Source organism: Diachasmimorpha longicaudata, chromosome 11 (assembly GCF_034640455.1).
Source record: "Diachasmimorpha longicaudata isolate KC_UGA_2023 chromosome 11, iyDiaLong2, whole genome shotgun sequence".
In the NCBI taxonomy this organism is placed as follows: Eukaryota; Metazoa; Arthropoda; class Insecta; order Hymenoptera; family Braconidae; genus Diachasmimorpha; species Diachasmimorpha longicaudata.
The window spans coordinates 5367923-5390417 of record NC_087235.1 but is presented as its reverse complement, the minus strand read 5'-3'; the positions used below and the strand labels follow the sequence as shown (position 1 = coordinate 5390417).

Here is a 22495-nt window from a genome sequence, read left to right as displayed (position 1 = left end):
TTGACGAGTGTGAGTAATGAATTATTTATGGAAGAGCTAAATTTCAGAGGAATTTTAATGAACTTCTGCGGTAGAATTCATGAATTCGCAGGGGATATGCCTCCGTGAGCGCTAAACATTGAAGAATGATATTAAATACCGATTTTCATGGGAATAATAAAAAACTAATGAGGGTTTAACAACGTAATAATGGACTTTCCAGATAAATTCGCCATTACTTCTTAATTTGACATAATTTTCAACAATAATAAAATACCGATCTCGTATTTATATTCCAATTTTCAACTTTCCGTTCTCTTCAATCGCGAAAATTCATGCAACAACCTTATTAGGTAATTTCGTGGCAATTGCACGTCGATTCAGTTCCTAGAAGGATAAATAATAATGACTCAACATCACCGAATGTTTCGTTAATTCGTGTATTGATGACTCCTAAAAACTAATGGAGCTATAAAACCAAATGCAGAGCCCTGGAACTTCTTTCATCACGATAGTTCCGCTCACCCTGTCCAATGATTGATTCTCTGCAAAATGTAAACTGGAGGAAATAAAATTTTCGTAATTACGTCTCGATTCATTCCACATATCGAGCAATTTTGCACGAGGCAATTTTCGATTTCACCTCGGTTAAATTGTTTCGCTTATAAACTACCATCGCGATTGACTGCATCACTGCAAGTGCACCAGTGTCAACGTCCGACCATGTCGAACCAGAGATTCATCGGGCGGATTTCCTCAAGAGCTACTTTCCAACGACCCTGGAACGGACAGGGGAGAGTTTGAACAGAATCGTTACGCTTGGACTTTTACCGCTTTCTTCGTTACTGGACGATTATTTTGAGGGACATCACGGGAAGAAAAATATTCAGTTAACATTACGCGTCTTCCATAACTCGAGAGTAAAATGCCATTAGGGTTGTTGTTGTGTAAAATATTTACTGGAGAACTTTTGGTTAAATTGTGGTGGTGAATTGTCTAGGAAAAGAGCTGTCGCATATGGTAATTTTTGGTGCGAGATTGTCGGTTATTTTGGATTTTTGGACTTTGGCCTGAGGAACTTGGGAATCGAGGAGATTAAGGTTTTTCAGCAGAGGAAATTGCGAAATTCGAAGGGTGTTTGAGAAATTCCCGGTTTTGAGACAATAACAGTTACAACTAATTGATAAATATCTGTAGGATAACATCATAATGAGGATTACTCATGCAAAAGACCACATTTTCAGATTGAATTGTCTTTTTTCTCTACTATTTTCGTTGGATATTCAAAGCAGCAGTGAGGGTGGTTACTATAGGGAGTGTTACGAGTGAACAAACACAGAAGAAAGGTCTTTCACCCAGAGAAAAAATGAGGGACGATAATCGGAAATTTATAACTCGTTTATTCTGCCATAATTTACAACTGAATGAGAGGAGATAGAATAATAGGTTCTGGAAGTTTATTAAATTTCCGAAAACCTGTGAATTTCCTGAGAATCAGACATTTCAAATTATGGAGAATAAAATAAAATCACTATTCGAGAAAATTCACAAAGACAAAAATTACGAAATTGACGTAAACGTTATGTTGTTCGACGTAATTGTCCTACACCGCTACCGATCCGCAGAAATGACCGTTCTTCCCGTAAATTTTCTAGGAATGTCATGGGAAAGATTCCATTTCATCAGATAAAAATTCTATTTCGATTCCTAAAATTTCCAGAATTGATTTTAAAATATATTTTCATCTCAAATAATTTTATTTCTGTGGAGAAATCTCCGAGAGATAATTCCACTTCACTTTTACGTTCTGTCGTACAATTTTCCCGGAAGTTTCTTCTCGACTAAATTAAATGTTAAAATAATAATTCAACAATAAAAACATTTTATGCATAAACCCCCAATAGTGCATCAGCACTTTCCAAAGACCCGGAAGACGATATTTCCCCTTTGACTAACTTTTCCCCTCGATACGAATGGCCTTTCTTTTTTTTTCAAACTCATTAAGTCTGTCGATGTATAACAAACGCGTTTCGCATCACCGAACCTATGGGTTTTATAACTCTCGCGGAAAAGGCGAAAGTGAAATGACTACCCGGGTTTTTGGGCGAAAACTATTACCCTCTACTTCTAGAAAACTCCATTTAATTCCCAGAATTTCCATCATTTCCTCTGCAATTCGCAGTTGAATCGAATCATTAACTCCATTCAGACAGAAAAAAAAAGAACGGAAAGAGAACGGTACTGTCTCCATCACAATAGAAATCACGTTACACTATTTTTTTCTTCTCACATATATATGCATGATGAGAAAACCTCGACATGTCTGTGATAATTGCATAATTTCCCTGGATGTAACGAATCTCCTGTGCCCACAGAGCTTACATAAGTCTTCAATGAAGCTCATGAAAATTCATATTCACTAGAATTTCATGTATTCTTCAATCATTAAGATTAAATTAAATGAATTTAAATAGAAATTACCCTTCCCTGCAGTTAATTCAACCTAAATTGCCCGGTAAAAAATTTAAAAAAAAATCGCCCAATTACCTTCGACATTACAGAATATACCGAACCTTCTTTTCTCATAAAAATAAATTATCGAGGTCAATCGAAGGTCAAACAGTTATTTTTTTACACTTGGTGAGAAAAATTGAGATTATAATCTTTATTCACAATAAGAATATCCAAAAATTTTTATTTTCCCATAAGGCACCGGGTTTAACTCCGACGCTCCAACATCTTTTGTTAAAAAAACAACAATGGAATTTTCATGAAGGATAAAATTATAATTATACACTCGGAAAAAAATGAGCTGTCCTGAAAAACTAGGTTTCACGCGAGAATATTTGATGGAGCGGAACAAATGTACTTCAGGTAAATTAAACAACTTTATGGTAAGAAGTTTAGTGTTTTGCAACAGAATTTTAATTTTTCTCATGATCATCAGTAATATTTCTAGTAGCATTTAAAATGGCGGCAGGAATAATATAATCGATTTTACTATCATCATTTGATCAAAAACAACTGCACGTTTACCCTATAAAAAAATTTATTGGCGAGGAAATAATATACAGACAAATTGTCGCCTTGGAATTATTTACTTTTTGCTAATAACGCAGTTGATGGCAATAAAATCGCAGTTTTCCTGGATATTATCACCGGTTCCATGAAAATTCCAAGTGTTTATTGACCAACGATTGCACTAAGAGAAAAACATACTGGCAAAAATGGTTTCTTTCATTTTATTTAAATAAAATAAATCCAATCCCCGACATATCTAATCACTACACAGCACATGATCTTCAATGACCTCATCCAACGATTATTTCTATTAAAATCTTCTATTAAAAATAATTTAGACAATTTTTTTAATTCTAATAATTATAGAAGGAGTGTACACAAGGTCATACCTAATACGATCATCTTTTAAAGCCCTATAAATACCCCTATTCAACCTAATGACACCTGTCTGAGCATGACTCGGCTAAAAAAATACGGTATTGAAAAAATATATCCTCTCAAGTAAATGAATACTCCCCAAGAATCATATCTTTTCCCAGTGCATGACAGAAGATCTTTTCAGAGGAACATAATTTTTCGACAGAACTCACTTACCCTCTAACTATAAGAAATAATAATACTGTTCCTCAACTTCTAACGGTATTAAATATTCTTGCAATTCCAGAAACTCTAGAGCTCACAACAATAAAATACAATTGCCTCAAATCATCTTCCATCATTTGAAAGTATTGAAAGTGTAGAAAGGCCCATCTGGACTAGTATCGTATCTCCTCACGCGATAGTTCGATTTCCACCAATCGAATTTCATTTCTAAACGCAAAAAAATATATATATCGAATCCAAAAATACCGGAAATTCAACTCCATCGATCTAGAATCATTGAAGCTTGAAGATCCCCCTCCCCTTCCGTCTCTCACCCCCTTTGGTGACGGATTTTCATTCACTGCAGTTCCATTCACCGGATTGAATGCCTATTCCCACAGAAATGATGTTAATGTAGTGAAAGAGATGGAGAAATATTTGACGAAAGTTCAATGATAATAAATGGTGACAGCAAATTTGTACTTTCGATGGCATGTGCCTTGTCTATTTCACATTGGACACGCGCTGTGTCGCATCAGGAATGACAGACGTATTATCTCTCGTATTTTTCATCGTAAAAAGCCGCCGACTCACGAAGCAATGAAAACGCAGAACCAATGTACAATAATAATATTTCATGTTCATCCCCTCTATCTCTCCTCAGCCCATTGCACTTCATAAAATTCATTATTTTTTAATAATGCGGACGAGAGATAATTATTAAATTGATTGACGAAGGGTTAATGACTGACAACTACTCCGTGTCGCGGAATCCTGGTGTTTGGATTTTCCTACGCGCAATGGCCGCATTCCATTATTGCCCACAGGTATTTTGAACGTATGGTAGTATGGCAGCGGTTACAGTCACTCGTAAAATCAAGTATGTTTGATGTATAAAGGTATTAAATGTCTTTTACCAGTTAAAGATCACAAATCATGTTGGTGGATTTGAAATGTATGGTTAAACGAAAATCACGAGTTTCTTTAGCATGTACGTGTTATATTTGTTGAAAGGAATTTTTACTTGTCTGATTGTTTGTTGACAAGTCTCGTTTATTATATTTTCCGAGGATGTACGGTCCCGCATGCTAATTACTGACCTCGATGGATAGGAATCGAGGATATTAATTTGGGAATTTTTTTTCTGGCGGAAGATGGGTCGACTGGAAATATATTGTGACTTCATCAGGACATTTTTCGTGATTGCAAACAGAAATTATATGTTAATTGCGGTAATTTTTGGGGAAACAGCATCACTGTGTCAACCTGATGGGTTTTATAATTATAATACAAAGAAGATAAAGACACAGTTTAGGTAATTCATTTTTAATGAACGTTCCGAGGAAATTGAGAAAGACAGTTGTTAACACAAAAAAATATTGCATCCGATTTCTGAAATGAAGATAATTCCCTTCTTCTTACCTCATTTCCCAGTAAGTTCCCTCAGGAACTTAAGTCTCTTCCTTAAAGCCCACTTCAGGGTATCAGGTCTCATAATTATAACCTGGATAAATCCACAACTTATTCAAATTCAATTTTAATTAATGATGGAGGGAAGTTGATAAAGACAGATGTTAACAGCGAAAAATATTGCATCCGACTTCTGGAATGAAGATCATTAATTTCATCTGACTTAATCGTCCAGTAACATTCCTCGAACTCTTCAGTACTTCACTTAATGCACCTGTCTTGAATCTGTAGACAAGAATTTTCAGTGTTCGTGGAATTTAACTATTCTTATTTATTATTTACCGAGCAATCGGCAAATGTAAATCATTTAAATCTGCATAACTGTTACATTTGAATTCCCGTCATTTTTTTAACTTCAAGATGATAAAATTATCATCATCATGTCCCCCGAGGGGTTTCATAATTCTAAACCGGAGAATTTCGCAGCCGAGGCCACCGGGATTTTAATGAAGAGTGAGGGAAAACTTATGGAGACAGTTATTATTATCATTATAAAAAATAGTGCATGCGACGTCTGAAATGATGGTAATGAGCTTCACCTGACCCAATCCCCTAGTAACGTCTGTCAGAAACTTGACAATTTCAACTATTACCATTCACCATCAACTAATAAATGACAATTTCCCAAAATTTTCTCATTTTTATTTAATATTTGTCCCCATGTAAATCAGCTCACCTGATTTTCACACATCAAAGTAATGAATTTATTCTGACCCAATCACCTACAAACGAGACAGGAATAAACAGAAACTAATCATGAACTCCTTCTCCACATCTTATCACAGTGAAAACTTTGTTGAGGTCATGAACGCATAGTGAAATTAACAACACTATAAATGATAAATGTCCTCGGTATTCCAGAGCAGCCTTGTGTGTACAAACTTTCCAATCTTAATTATAGAATACTGGAGCAGCCTTGACACGTCACAGCGCTCACGATTAAATACAACATATCAGTCTTATGCATTTTATTCGTTATTTTAACTGACGTCACGGCAGAGTGATGATGGGTTTATTGAGACTTTGCGGGAAGTCAGGTGGATGAGAATTGGCCAGCTGATGCAGGTCGAAAGGAGTCACAGCTGAGAAGAGGGCCACTAACGGGTTTTCATCTCGTGCCACAGTATAACTATAATTTTCACGATTTATCCCGGAATTCCAGTGTCCTTGCCTTGCCCAATCTAGTTGGCCAGCTGGATGAATAAAGGGTGTGGCCCTTGTTTATTGCTCCTCTACACAATCTCCACTTTCCCGGTCTAGCAGCAGTCATGCATGCGTGCACGGCGGATATATTTTAATTTGAAATTTGAAATATATCCGTATGGAGATGAAAGAAATAAAAAAAAAATTGTGAGGAAAAGAATTAACGAATTTATGTGGAGTGAGACCGGTTTGGCTCTGTGAACGCTGGAGTTATGGAACGAGTTTCAATAAATCCTCATTTTTTACGAGAAAATTTTCTTCACTGGAATTTACAACACACTCAATTGTGATTAGATGATACTTTTGCAAATTCTTCTTATCTTCAAGGTCAAGTGAATTTTAATTAACGATAACATATCCATGGGAATGTTTTCGTATTCCCTGGGTGAACTCGTTTAACTGCAAAGTCTGTTCATTAGGTTTTTACAGTTAAATGAAGTCTCAAGATTTTACTCTATGAGAATATTTCGTTGATGAGCTTTTCGGGGACGAAGTTAAATATTTCAAGGATCGTGAATTCCCTCGTTCAGTGATCGTGATGAAACTGAAAAAAAAATACGAGATTATTCGTGGAATTGAAGTAGCGGAATTTGGTATCTATTTCGTTAATGGTTTCCCTAACGATTCGAGGTAATGGCACCCCATTGGAAATTGCGCACCGTTAACGTTAATGGACTATTGAGCTGGCGTTGAGATAAGTTTACACATTGTTCCAGGGAAGAGCTTAATTACGGTCTATTTTATAATTAACCCAGTGAATCAGCGCATTCATGAGGTTTATGATGCATCGTTCAACGACCAATCGGCCTCATTTGTTTGTTTTATCAACGAGGGGAGAAATACTCACCTCTAATTATTTATTTCGACGAATTCATTCATAGAAACCACTCCTCTATTCTCAGTTAAAAAACAGATAAATTTATTCCAAACACCACTGATTCATATCGCCGTAGCAGCATAAGACTCGTGAATATTTCAAGTTTACGGTATCAATACACTATCACTCAGGGTGTACAGCCCCTCGACACCCCTAAGAGCCCCTGAACTATCCCGACTGACACATTCCCCAACTGATTCGTGAATTATGTCACGAACAAGGAACACCACGTGAAAAATGCAGTCATGAAGAAATCAAAGTATTTGTCAGTGTGCATATTCGAAATATCCCTCTCCCCCTCCCCTTCTCCCCCCACTTGTTTGTGTTTACCTGGGTTATGTCCTCTCCTTTCTCCCGTGAACGTTGCAACGGCCCCAAGGAACAGAGGCCCCTGTATAGCCAGACTGACACTGGGCTGACCGCTACCAACGGCCAGTCAGTTGCCACCGTGGTCCAGCTGCTGACGGGTCACGTTCCAACCCCCCGATAAAACTCCCATTACACGTGTTCGGTATCGTTGACGTTGTGATAAATAATTTTCCATTCGCCAGTGAAAATTGTCAAACATTCTCCCAAAAATCAATTGTTAATCCCTCAACTGATAAAATCTTTCACACGAACTTCACATTATTTTTACGAGTGATTGTTATTATTTTTTCTTGGTAGTAAATTGTTTTTCGTTCGTTTCAATTGGTAATGATTTAATGAACTTAAAGTATGTGAGTGCCAATGAGAAATGCACTCCAGTGCTGAAGAAATAAAAATGCAGAATGAAAATAGCACTTGCTGTACACGTGATATGAATAAGATGGGGTATTTATTGAGTATTTCCAATCGATTAATCTCGGGTGACAGGGCATCCTACCCTCTCCTACTCCACCCAACCCCACCTCTAGGGGCTAGTGGAATTTTCGCCTCTGGATCCCGGGAATGCTTTATCCCCCTTCACCCCACGGTATTCACCACTGTAGTTGACCAATGTTTGAGTACATGCGACAGGACGATGTAAACCGGTCGCCTACTTTCTTGCTCAATGCACCTTCTCCAGTGGCTTCTTGGGCATGTACATCAAACCGGAAGCCTACTCACACAGCTGTCAAGACACTCTTCAGAAGTTGAACAACGTTGAAACAGTTAGGTACTTCAGGAACGATTGCATGGGGGCATTCGAGTGTCGTTTCAAGTAAATTATTTAATTTTTAGTTGAGAGAAAAATGAGTCTTGTCACGAGCCCTGAGGACAATTTCTTATGGTCATTCTCTTTTTGTCGGGGGGAAAAAAAATGGGGGAAAAAGCTATGTTACCTTCATTCTTCCTGTTTAGTACATAATCATTGGGTTTTACTCAATTCGCGGTATTTACGGGGAATACCTTCTTCAGTGCTGACATTTGATCCTTTCGAGTTTATAGAATTTCCGCATTCAATCCAACTTTCCACGGTGTACGGGGAAAAAGTATTTTTTTAGAGGGTCGTTTGCACTTCTTGTGAGAAATTTATGGGTCGAAAATTGACGAGAACGAGGAGAAATGACATAATTGATCAATTTATCGTAATTGAATTCATCCCTCGAGGAACTGGTACCACCTTCGCAAGAAGTGTCCTCAAGGCCAGTAGTTAGAGGATTTTTCGGTTCGTTTTCATCCCCTCATTGTACGAAATTCATAAAATTTTTATCTTTAATTGTAGAATCCCGAGTTTTACAAATTAGGGGTCCCAGGATACCAAAACTTTATGTTTTCTTCATGTACCTCGATACTTTTTTAAATTCAAGGTAGAAATATGAGGGAACGAATACATTTTCCTCTTTGTAACGGAATTTTTCGCAAACGAATCGTAAAATTTGTGGGTTTTTGTTGAGAAGTACGTAAATGATGGTTAAGTTTTACGTATTTTCAGTACCTTTTTTGGGTACTAAAATTCATCGTTCGGTAATTTTTACTTCAATCTTCCTCATGATTTTTCGACTTTCGTCTTCTTCTTGTTTTTCCTCTTTCGTACCCTAAAAAACATGATCCAATCGACAAGTCTTATTAACATCGCAATATTCTACGTAAAAGATGTCCCAATAAACCGACTAAAAATAGTACCCTTTGCAACGAGCCCCGAAAACTAGTAATTATTGCCTCGTGGGATGTTCCCACGAATAATCTAACAAGATAAAAATCACTTTTCACCCGAGTATTGAACACCATCTCATCGCAATGTGTGGGAAAGGAACTTTTGCCCACATCTCAACGAAAAAATAAACAAAAATTGTTTGCCTAATACGAAAATTATCGTTAGTATCAAACTTTTGTGATGAATAATTTATGTTTCTGGTTGCGCTGAACGTGCAGGATGCGCCTACTATTTAAGGAGATACTACTATGAGTTTTAAATGTCGCAGACTCTTGGAGTAAGATTTCTCATGCATTAAAGATCAATCATATACGTCTGAAATCGTATAATTAATGCAAAAAAATAATTGTTCCCCCTATTCTATCCCACCGGCCGCCTAAAACATTAGACGAGTGAAACGTGTCACATGACATTAACGCGTAGAAAATACTCTCGAAAACCCAGTGCAACCAAATTAAGACTCAACATCCGCTATTCACCCACCTGACAATCATCATTCCCACCGTCATTTCCATTGAGCCTCGTAAAATGCCGTATGGGCGTGAAATCGAGTAGCGAATCATCAATTGTTATATTCGTACTCCCGAGGGGGGGGGGGACGTAGTTGATGCAGGTGCGGAGGAGAGGGCTATAACTTTAATCCTATCAGTAGTGGTCAATAAGGCACGGCTTCCTGTGTGTAGAAAGCGTACCCGAGAGACAGAGGGACCATCCGCTAAAACGCCCGTAAATACCCGTTTCTCCATCCTCTTTCCCCTCTCCCCTCACCTGCCATTCAAAGTCTGTCTTTGCAAATCACTATCGACATAATCGCAATTTTTTGTTATCGCACATCGCATTTGTTCGACTGATGCGCTCGCCACAACAAGTGGCGCAGATAATATGGCATGTTCATCTCTCATTTCAGTCACAGGAATGTTAATTAATTTGTGGAAAATTTCTACTGCATTTTTGTTTCACTTGACTTTCCCATCACTGTTTGCAAAAACATGACATTTCGCGGGCAGTTGGATATTAATTTCCAGGAGGGGGGTGGTGGATACACTTGGGGGATGGATAATTAGGAGATTTCAGTCCAATTGTGAATCGACAAAAAATTTTGGAATTCGTCAGCGAAAATGCCGATAAAAATTTTCAAGTCATACCTTCAGTAATTCGAGTTTTATCTCCTGAATTCCTGTCCCTTTACGTCAGTACTTACCTCGAGTCTGTGTTTACAATCGCCAGATCAGCTAATACACTCAGCGTTAAATAATGTGAATACAGTAAGCGTATACGACCAGTCATAGCAGTGAAACGATCAGATACATTTGGAAAAGGGAATAAGTGCCCATTATGTAGTGTTAGCGGCCATGTTGAAGTGGGTGCATCACTCGCCGTTGACCGGGGATAATGTGACATCGCCAGAGGTGCAATTGGACAAGTCTCAAGTGACAGTTGAGGAAAAAGTTAGCGAAAATAATGAGAATACTGAGTGCAAAGAATTAAAGGAAGTTGATATAACACTGGACACTCCACGACGACGCTTCGGGGTAAGAAATCTGGTGCATCTTAAACACGTGGAAAATTGCTCTTGTATTGAATATAGTACAGTTACCGTTGCTAATAAATTATCAATATGCTTCCAAAGCCAGATTTTATCCTTCTATCGTGTATAATTCGTTGTTTATTTCTGCAGTGAAGTGGTAAAAGGAGGTGAGTGGATTTTCCTCAGGATGAGTTATCGATAAATATCTTGTAAAGGAAGAGAAATAGTAAAATATTTCCTGCAGCTTCTACTTGACTTGAAAAAAAAATATTTTGACGTCATTTCGCGATCTCTTTTTATTTATAATTTATTGATCGACGACTGAGGCTCAGCCTAATGCACTGACCTCGTTTTACCACTTCAGAACTAATTTAATTTAATTATTGAATGATGCTCACTTCCGACTGATTTTGGGGTTTCTAAATTAATGGAATTATGTTTGTTATTGATAAACGTCTTCGCAATACTCCTCCACGGTTACATACTTCACGGTTACATACAATTTTATCCATACATTAATTGATAGTAATAGGAGAACTTTTTTCTGATCCCAAGGGACCGGAATATACATTAAACTCCGAAATTGTCAATTTTTCAATTACGAAAATCAACTGTATTTATTTTTTTTCACAATCCTCGTAATAGCTCTCGACTATTATCCGGTTTGTAGAGTGAACGAGTTTTCCAATCGATACTTGGAATTTTGTCCCTTCACTTCTATTGCGCTGAATATTGTACCAACACCTGTTGATAACATTAAAGTGACTGCTACTTCCACTGGCATTAGTTGATTCATTAGTTTTAACTTTTGGATTTTAAAGGGGAATTGAACTCACGTTGAATCTCAAAGGGTACCATTAATTCCATATGTTGCAATGAGCATGAAAAAGAACAAGTCAAATTGGTTCAACAAACTGTCAATATGCACACGCACTAAATTGCGCAAAATATCCAGTTGGAAATAGACTCCAATAAAACTTTCACTAACAAACCTGTGATTTAATACGAATGGGAATGAAAAAAAATAAAAAATGAATGACTCTCGTCACTTTTAATTCCTTCCTGAACTGTATTACGTATCATTGATGGACACACGAGCGGCTCGAGTCCGTTGAGACATCCCGAGGAAGTCCAATCGATCGTAACTAACAGAAACTTATAAGGAGACATGACACGACTGTGAAAACGCAACTCGTTATTCAATGCAATGATAAACCCGGAACATCATGGGTTCCATCCTGGGGAGTTGGGTTATGAAATTGTCGACATGGAAATGTTGAGGATAAAATTGTCATTTCCATATTGTGCAATTTTGTGTTATGGTTTGTCGGAGATTTATTTTTTATTTCCTGGAGTCAACACCCACTTTGTCATTTATGCGCCGTCAATCACAGATACCTGTGTTAGTTTTTATTTATTTACTGCTCGAGTAATTTATTTTGCTGGTCTCCTGTAAACGTTTAGAACAATTGAATCGATGGCACTTCCTCAGTGTAAATATTTTGGGTCCATCGCCGAACTTTCTATTGACATGCGATATATTTTAGGTGAATATTTTTTACCTATTTTTTGAACAAGAACTTGCAATTTTATTTTATAAAATAAGTAACAGATTTATTCTTCTACTGATCTTTTTCGAATGTTATGACTAGTTCACATCTCAACATGTGGAATAATGGAATGCAAACGATCCGTTCGGAATAACGGATGATGTAGTGATCTGAAAATATGTTAATTTCATTTGTCACGTACGTGAACACCTAATAAACTCTGAAATGATCCTAGTTTCCACGTTAAACGTGCCTCATATGATGCATTAAACTTGCTGATGATAACTATGTGTGCCATCAGGAGCAAATCCTCGTCTCAATAATCTCCAACGGTATTAATAATTCGTCGGTTGTTTTACGTGCATCCAACGTACAATACCTTCATTATGTCGTTATGCTCGATAATTATATTTATTCGATGTATATGGTTACAGGGCTCGGATCCCAGAGTCGCTACGTGCAGAGGAAAATTGCAGAATAAACGGAGCAAACTCAATCAGGAGATAAATAAGGAATTGAGATTACGCGCTGGGGCGGAGAATTTATTCAAGTGAGTCAAGTTGAATTATAAATAACAGGTGGACTACAACTGCACGGATTCGTAAATTACTAAGCAGGACCTGTGCATTAATCTACATTCTCATTGATTTGCGAGATGTTTTCTTTCTTTCAAGGTTCAAACCATTGAATTTTATTCATTAATAAATTCCTTATGAGACAGAATGATAAATAGACAATAACTTGAGTACTTGAATAGCAACTTCGTCTCACTTATGAACGGAATCCCGTCAATTCCTGAGTAGTTTTCTAGTAATTTTCTAGAAAAAAATGATCGTAACCTTCACAGACTTTTATGACACAATTAAATGAATATTTGTTAATAATTAACAACTGCCTCAATTAAATGACGAAGGTCAGATCAAAGTTTATCAAATATGCATTCGTTAACGTTTAACGAATGAATCGATGATTATTTTCTAGTATAAAATCGTAAATATTAATATCAATTTTTTAGAGCAACCACAAACCGAAAATTGAAGGAGACCGTTGCCCTCGAGCTCAGCTTCGTCAACTCCAATCTTCAGCTACTCAAGGAACAACTAGCCGAGCTCAACAGCTCAGTTGAACTCTATCAGAATGACGGGTGAGTTATCGAGTCAATTTAAAGTTAAAAAAAAAATCACGTTACAATCGAAACACTCGAGTTCGTATCACAGATAAATCCGATTACGATTCAATCTTGTTAGGGAATTCCTAGGTATACAAGACCATCGTCAAGGTCACGTGATTCTAATGATCCTATTTTCAATTTTAACTGCGCGGTATGTTTTACGCTCGGGGATTCCCCTGAATAAGAAAATCCAAGGAATCATCTTCATAATTTCCTGGTTGCGATGATATCAAGCCAATTATAGGTGTGCATTCGTAAGCAAATTCGACGAAACTATGGCTCAATTATGGTTTCCAGTATAAAGTCAAGGTCATGAGTATTCTTATCGTCTGATCTATGATTCTATTCATCCAGAGTGCGTCATGTGTTCAATGGAAAGGTTTTGCACCCCAACGAATGAAATATAACCACCTGGTCTTTTCGTACTCCTCTATTCCGGTATTCAAGAGCACAAAACTCATAAAAAACTCGAGGTTTGCATTAACCTCGCTAGATATTCAACAGTGATAGGAAGAAACTGTAGCACGAACCATTCTGCCAGCTGTTGTAAATGTCCTATACCCCCTCGGTGATATCCAAGACAATGGCCAACGGTATGAGATACGGTCTTTATATAACATGTGTCGATACCATTTTTATTTCAGTGTTTCTCGGTTTTTTTTATTCCTGGGATTGAATCATGACGCATTCTCGTGAATTTCGTGATTATTTTATCATTGCGAATTTTTTGGTGGTGTAAAATTTGCCTGGGGAATCATGACACTTTTTTTACATTCGAGAATTTATTCACATCATGTTTGAGTAAAAAATTCATTGCGCCATCCGAATTGGCCGATTTGCTTGAAATGAATAAATTTATTTGCTCCAAATAAACCAGTTCTCGTGGTGTATCTAACACCACCATGAGAGTGGTCCCTAACTCGTTTTCGGCTAACGCAATCGTGAAATATTATCATACATTTGCATGGTGGTGTCATTTTTAGTATCTTTATTATGACTTTCGAACTCACCAGGCAGAGAAGCCTAACTTTTAAGAAGTCCATCATCTCTAGTTTTTACCAATCTTCATATCAGTAGAATTAACGAGTTTTGGTCCGACAATAAAAAGAATATGATTCTGTCATTCAAATTCGGTTGATAGAATTATATTGCTATGACATGAGGCTTCATAATTTACTAAATGTTTAATGAATGACTGACTTAATAAATAATGAAATTATGAGGAGAATTGGATCGAAATGGATAAATAAAAGAAATAAATGAAAGAATGAGGGGATCGTAAACGACGATCGTGCTGGGAGGTGATTCAGGCAGAGGAAAGAAACAAGGTCCTCGCCATCAGAGATTATCACCGAATTTCTACCGCAAAATTCTTGAAATTCAGGATTTTTTATCGATTTTTAAGGCAATAATGTCTCCGAAAATAAGAGACAATATCAATTGATTCAACGTCCAACCGGCAATCGATTGGCTTAAGTGGTTTCCAGTAATTTTATCAAAAAAGTAATAAAGTTGAAATTAAAGAATTCTTTGGGTTGTTTTCCACCTCATCAGAAGCTGACAATTACATATCAAACCAATTAAAACCAGACCAACCTGTTTTTCAAATAATAAAAATACAAAGATGTTGACACCTACAAATTAAATAATAATAATCACCATAAAAAATATTTTTAGTTAATACCGATTGATTGAAAGACTCTGGAAATATCGAATGGTAGGACTATGAGTCCCAAAAAAATGGGGCCATATTTTCATGAAAACTGAGACCTGTGACATTTTGGAGATCGTCTGAGCTCCAGCGGAAGGCACACTGGGTTCGACTCCCTGAAGTGCCTGATATTTCAGGATTAATTTTTTCTGATATATCGAGTGTACATTAGTTCATCAACTAATGGCGCCATGATGTTTTTCTAACTCCTTTCGGAGGCAATAATAGGCGCGAGAGAGCGTTTCTCATGCCATGGTTATGCTTTTACCTTCCCTCATTCGACGTTGCCGTATAGTTTGCCGGTCCATCCGCCATGCTTCGGTTCCTGGGTCACTGTCCGCCTACTATATATCCCCATACCAGCGGATGTTCTCTTTATGCACGCCTCTGTTGCCTCTTCGCAATTTTTTTCCCCTTATCTCTTTCTTGAATTTTTTTTTTAAATCCTCTATTCCACCTCTGCGTTTTTCGCTCGGGTACGAATACCCGATGGGTGAGCTTCGTAGATTGGCCAATCTCAGTGGTATCGAGTTAACTGGAGTGAGAATACTATCAAAACCACAGGATTATTCCATCGGATGTGGATCAAAAGCACGTATACGAGAATTTGTAATTTTTATTTTTATATCGGAGAGAAATAGTGAAATGGAAATTCTGGTCTGGGGAGTTACTTCTATGACTTCAATATACAAATTCAGTTGAGTATTTGACGATTGTTTTTATGGACCGGACGATATCGATATTTTTATCGACTGCAATTTGTGACGTCAGCGGTAGACGTGATAAACATGAAGAGATGGTTTTATGGGGCAAGTTTCCTCAGCACCATATGGTAGAAAAAATATTGAATGGTGATTAACACCGTTGAATCAATATTTTTTCAATGAATCAGTGGATTTTTATTTGAAACTTTTGTCTTGAATCAAGAGAATCGACAAGTTTATTTGGAGTGAGACAATATTATGTCATAGTAGTTAAACTAATATGTAGTAGTTGAACAAATTGGTAGAATTGAAGATTCGTCACCCCAATCACCGCAATTGTCTTTTAGGTCATGGATTTTTTTTAATCATTTAATCGTAAACGAACCAGTAAACAAAGATATCTTTTTATCCTGCAAGCGGTTCACCTCAAAAGATATCGGTGTCGTCACTTTGTTTTTGGACGTTCCTCCTTTTCCGTAAACTGACGATTTTATAGCCGAAGTGAACTCTCGTATAAGTTTTGTAACGGGAAGCCGAACGAATACGGGACCAAGGCAATGATTTATCGGACATTTAACGAATGCCACGGGCCCAAGTGGGTCACGGATCTCTCTGAAAATACGAAAAAAAAAGCGATTGGCATTGTGGGTTTTAAATACCGATGATAGATATTGTTTTTAATTTTTTTTATGGTTTCTGTTTTCAGGACGGAACCGATCATGCCGATGATCCCGCTGGGCCTCAAGGAGACGAAAGACATTGACTTCCGGGATCCATTCAAGGTGAGCTTTTTTTAAGATCGCACGGAATACCCGAAGAAATGAAATATTTGAAACAAATTTGAATTTGAATATTCCCAGTATTATGACGGATTTTTTAAAAATTCTTCCTTCAGAATTTGTAAATTGATAATTGATTGAATTAAAAGTGATGGAAATGTTCTAATTGTGTGGGAGCATTTGGAGAGTAAAATGAATTTGCAATTTATTTATTGTTAATTTGTTTAGGAGATCAACAATCAAGCCCGTTGAGACTTCGTGCTGAGATTTTTTACCGATAGATAAATATAGCTTCTTTTGCTGGTTAATACCGCGTCAAAGGTGTCAGGGGCGAACAATTAGCATTCATAAAGCTCTGTCTGAGGCGTAACTTGAATAATTAATTTAAGACAAATGAAACCATAAAACTACTCAGACTTTTAAACAATAATGACTTTATCGTCGTCCCATTATGTAATATCCTATATATTAAAGTGTAATATAATAGATTGGGGTATATACTTATATTATATTATGTTTTAATGAAATGTGGCTAATTTTACAATGTTTTGTTGTGAACATTATTCATATTTCTTCAAGAAATACCACAACAATCTGTAAGACGTCATAATGTTCTCTACGATCACATAAATATTGAAATCGTTTGATGGTGAAGTTCAAGTTCCAGTAAATTTTTATTATAAATCATTACAATAAACCTATTTATTCAATTCAAATGACCAATTTCCCTGGGACTCCATTACTCTTCTTTATTCTAATGGAGGTACCTCAGGGTTATCCACAAAATTAACAGAACCTTTTCTCCCATGTAAATCGCCCTTCGGTCCCTCCTGACGAACAGTCTTGGAGTCCTTATAGATTTTGGAAAAATCTAGGTCATTTACAGGTGGCCCAATCTCCAATAATTCACGCTTTGTGATCGTGGAACCAGATTTTATGACCTTTGGTGACCGGTTGCCTTCTTCGGACTTATCAAGTGAATTATTCAACCGTTTCGTGACAGTTGTCAGGGGAGTCATGCGTGGCATATTTATGATTAAATTTCCAGTCGCTGTGTTCCTTTGGGCTGTGCTCCTGTCAGTCAATACCTCGCAGGGTAATGTCAACTGCAGAATTTTTCCTTTTACTGTGACTCTAACGTAGTTTGGCTGGATGTCGACATTCAGAAGAGATGTGTCTAAGTACCTGAAGAGATGAAATTTTGATAAGTTTATCGTTGACAGGATTTTTTCTACACGAGTTTTTACCCACCTGTATGTCATCACCTCCAAAGTAACAATCTCGGGATCACCCTCTACATCCAGGTGAAATGGAATCCTCCCCTGGTTGACGTTATATGGTCTCCCCTCGGGGCTGAACAACTTGGGAACAAATTTCGGCGAACGATTGTTATTATTCTCCTGCCCCCTGTTTTTCTTCTCCTCAATTTTTCGCACCTTGTCCGCTATTTCTCGCCTATCCTCGGGTGTGTGATAGCTCTTGCTATTCCAGAATGCCTCTGTTGCCTCCTCATCGCCATCACCTTCCCCATCCTCAAGCTCCGTGATTGTGGCTCGCTCCTTCTTCTCACGATGGCGATCTAACTGTCGTGCCCTTATCTCTCGGTAATTCCAGTAGCCCCTGATGACATCTCCCTCGGCCACTGCATACTTTTGCATCGCCTTTATGCGATCAGATCTCGTGATTTCATGACCATCCAACTCCCTCAGCTGGGGAAGAACAACGATAACGTAGTCCCTGTAGCCATCGTAGTCGGCGCATGGATTACCAATTAAAAATAATTCCTGCAGATGTTCATTAACTCGAAGTCTCTTCACATCGCGCACATCTCCAACAAAGTTCACGGTTAAATCCAATTTTTTGAGACTCTCGAGACCCTCCAGGTTCTCGATTACCTCGATATTGTTAAGGGCCAGGTTGAGGTACTCCAGAAGCTTCAATCGATTCAGATTCTCGAGTTTCGATATGAGGTTATTCTGCAGGAGGAGAATTCTCAGATCTTTGCAGAGGCGATTTATCAGTTCGATTTTTTCGATGCTCTCCTGATGGAGGGCTAGCTCCTCCAAGGTCGATATCTCACCCTCGTTGTGCTCTGATCGTTTACGGATGAGGTCTATCGTTATCCTTACCATTTTTGGAGGGAGTTAAATTCTTTAGAATTGGTTACGTCGGGAAGTTCGTGATATCGATCCAACATCCCCCAGCAACGAGCGGAAAGTCTAATTATCTTTTGAATTTTTGTTGCAGGACTTTATTTTGGAGCATTACAGTGAGGATGGCGAGCATTATGAAGAGGCTATTGCTGAGCTCATGGAGACGCGACAGGTAAATTAATCGATATTATAAGTATCAATTACATGGAGATGACGACCTGGGGAATCAGACGTATTTTTTTCTATTAAAATCGCTCTACACTTTGAGTTATTCCAAAGATTGTCCGTTATGACACTCCAATAATATTAACATAATCGATTATTTTTTAATAGGCGACCCGAACACCAACGAGAGATGCAGCGGGAATCGCCCTTCTCCTCCGCTACTACAATCAGTTATACTTCATCGAGAGACGTTTCTTTCCCCCAGATAGAAGTCTGGGAATATATTTCGAGTGGTTTGATTCATTAACTGGAGTACCGAGCTGTCAACGAACTGTTGCCTTCGAGAAGGCCTCCATACTCTTCAATGCTGGTGCATTGTATACTCAGTTGGGTGCGAGACAGGACAGGAGGACTGCCAAGGGGCTGGATCAAGCTGTGGATGCCTTCTTGAGAGCTGCGGGTACATTCAGATATATTCACGAAAATTTTACCAATGCCCCCAGCATGGACCTTGGACCTGACATGCTGAATATGCTGGTCCAGCTCATGTTGGCGCAGGCTAGGGAGTGCCTTTTTGAGAAGTTGGAACTGCAGTCCAGGGAGGGAAGAAATGTTGATGTTTCTTTGGATCTTGCTCAAGAAGCTGCACAGGTAGGCGAGGATTCTTTGGATCTTGCTCTATTTCTGTTCATATTCAAGATACTTATGAAGACAAATGAAAATTTATTTATTTATCCAGCTAATTTACGTACACAATAATGAATCGACGTAAATTAGTCACAGAAAAATTATAAATTGACGGTCATTAAATCAGTAATTTATTTTTGAGCGAATGGAATGGACAATTTTTGGAAATCGTATTGTATTATATAACGAATTATTTTTCAGGTGGCAGCTGTATATAACGATGTACATGGTGTTATATCCCGTGAGCCGGTTCGCGACTATGTGCCAGAATCCTGGATTTCCCTGGTCCTTGTCAAACGAGAACATCATCTCGCACTTTCACATAAACACTGCGCTGCTGGATTACTGGACAGGCCTATCATTGAGTTTCGTACTGAGACGAAACTCACTCTTGAGCATATTCAAGAGAGCGATGGCAAGACGCAAATTGATTACAATGTGCCAAAGGATGATAAGGAGAGGAATTTGTTGGGTAGGATTCTGATTTATCATCTTCATTCACTCGCCTCCCGGATTCCAATTCCACTTTTTTTTCTCTGAACAGGAAAAGCTCACTTGAGAGAAGCTCTAGTTCTGCACGAGGAGAGCCAACGACTCCAGAGGATGTGCCGAGAATTGAAAGGAAAACAGGCGTTAGCTAAGGTTCTCAAAAGGGCACATGAGCTAACGCTGAAGGATTATAGTGAAGCTGGGGATGAGGACGATTTTCGAGAGCTCCTGGATCCACCCCACATAATTGGTAATTTTTACTCTTCTTATCAAAGCGAGCAAGCTGAAGTCCATAGAAGAAGACGAAGCCACAACAATGATAGGAAATTAGCTGTCACAAATGGAATGAGTGGCCAAATTCGATGAAAAAAAAATAGATGAAGTAACACTCGACAATTCGTATAGTACTTAAGACTTTTTTGATTTTTTTTATTTTTAGCTTCGACTAAATTCCAATTGAACATCACGCATCCGGACTTTGGTCAGCACGGGGTAGACGACCTCTTCAGGTCTCTCGGACCAGTCGCAATTTTCTCAGCAAAGCGACACTGGACAGCCCCACGACTCATTCAGCTGCAAAGGGGCCCGGGAGGTGAAGGCTTTGGATTTAGTGTTCGTGGAGATGCTCCTGTTATCATTGCTGCAGTCGATCACAACTCACTAGCTGATGTAAGTTCAGTAGCATAATGATTTTTTTGTTTCAATGTTATCCAGTGATGAAGTGCATAATGCTGGAGATTCAGCAAGTCATTCTCCTGCATTCTATTATAGACTTTGAATTATTACAGTGATTGGCAATTTTAAAGAGAAACAACAATTCTCTAATGTTTTGAAACACATTGGGTTTCAAGATGAATGAGAAATTGAAAAATATTTTTACATTAATGTGGAATAAATTATGAGATTGAATCAACAACATTAATAGCTCATTTTGATTTCTCTTATCTCTTTTCTCAGCTGGGTGGCATGAAGGAAGGTGACTTCATCGTGAGTATCGGTGATAAAGACGTCAAATGGTCTTCCCACGAGCAAGTTGTACGCTTGATCAAACAGTGCGGAGACTCGATAAGTTTGAAACTCGTCACGCCGATGGATCGAAATTATCTAAAGGTGAAAACTGCCTTTCCTTTAATTTTCAAAAATGACAATGCTCCCAACAGAGATCAATCGAACTGATACCATTTGATACACTGTTGGAAAAATACTCCAGAAATTGCAAGTTAGACAAGACTGAATTATATTAGATTATTATCTTTTTGAGACTAACAATCAACAAATCAATGAATCACTTAGGGAGTCTGTTTCTTAATTTGACATTAATATGTATAATAAAAAAATGATGTCAACCGAAATTCAATTTGACTGAAATTCTCACTGCAGAAACCAATGAAGTCGTGTCATCACGACAGAGGAAGTGTCTCAGCGAGCAGTTCATCAGGTGTATCATCGGGCCAACCGAGTCCAGCGGGTTCTGTGACAACTGCTCACGTTGCGAGAAGGATTCCTTGGAATCCCTTCAAAAAATCAAATCAGAGAGACAGCAGAGATCTTACTTTCGACAATGTCATCCTGAGATGATTCCGTCACTCAATTTTCCTTGATTGTGAAAACAATGAGTCAGATATGAACAGCAAGAAAAGGAGGAAATAATAATCATTACAGAGGTTCGCCATATCATAGCGTTTCGATTTGCCTCAGTAATCCACAAGTTTCAATGCAAATTAATTAACTAAATGACATAAAAAAATGTAAATAGAATTTTTTTCTGTTTGTGCTCCAAAGGAGCACGTGAATCGGCCATTTTGAGTGAGTTAGAGTAGGAGAAACCCTGGATTACTGCTGGCAACCGATATATTTTTTTTGTTCGTCGAGAAATGTCAAGACAAATTGTAATGCCAAATTCCAATGTAAATCGCTTTAACGTAAAACGAAAACGATTTTTCGTTGTATTATTGTATTGAGCGAATGCAAAATTCTTTTGCATTGACGCAGCCATGTACACAGAGCCTCGTCAAGGAGTAGGGCAGACAAATAATTGAATAAAAATAGGAAAATCCTTTCGGAAGAATTAAATCAATTACGAATGTGCCACTCAACTGCAAAGAGACCGGATGAAATTATTCTTTGATCAAAGAAATATAATTATCACTCGTTAAAATATTTTCGCAGTACATTCCTGAATTGTACATAAATAAATGCAACAATTAAACGTAAATTTTATATTCTAAATGAAAAAAAACTCTGTCTCTTATGTGCTGTAACATAAATGCCTATGTAATCGAAAATAAAAAGTGAATATGAAATGCA

General features: G+C 37.8%; 2 protein-coding genes across 6 annotated transcripts in view; one reads left to right on the top strand and one right to left on the bottom strand.

The window, feature by feature from the left end:
• Nucleotides 1–22495, top strand: part of LOC135167213 (rhophilin-2) — a 30005-nt gene extending 7510 nt beyond the window's left edge. For 3 of the 5 annotated variants that reach the window (XM_064130179.1, XM_064130181.1, XM_064130180.1), the window contains exons 2-11: nucleotides 12764–12879; nucleotides 13345–13473; nucleotides 16622–16697; nucleotides 18942–19019; nucleotides 19181–19663; nucleotides 19901–20171; nucleotides 20244–20438; nucleotides 20628–20857; nucleotides 21146–21298; nucleotides 21569–22495. In XM_064130179.1, coding sequence (XP_063986249.1) covers nucleotides 12764–12879; nucleotides 13345–13473; nucleotides 16622–16697; nucleotides 18942–19019; nucleotides 19181–19663; nucleotides 19901–20171; nucleotides 20244–20438; nucleotides 20628–20857; nucleotides 21146–21298; nucleotides 21569–21766 — 1929 coding nt within the window. In that variant the 3' untranslated portion in view covers nucleotides 21767–22495. Of the gene's footprint in view, nucleotides 1–7585; nucleotides 7946–10478; nucleotides 10784–12763; nucleotides 12880–13344; nucleotides 13474–16621; nucleotides 16698–18941; nucleotides 19020–19180; nucleotides 19664–19900; nucleotides 20172–20243; nucleotides 20439–20627; nucleotides 20858–21145; nucleotides 21299–21568 lie in introns of those variants that run through there. The other 2 variants (XM_064130178.1, XM_064130182.1) reach the window with 2 other exon arrangements.
• Nucleotides 17201–18826, bottom strand: Tilb (touch insensitive larva B). The gene is made up of 2 exons (XM_064130187.1): nucleotides 17946–18826; nucleotides 17201–17879 (listed from the first exon to the last, which is right to left on the bottom strand). Exons 1-2 carry the CDS (start codon nucleotides 18824–18826, stop codon nucleotides 17444–17446), a joined length of 1317 nt encoding a protein of 438 aa, XP_063986257.1. The 3' UTR covers nucleotides 17201–17443.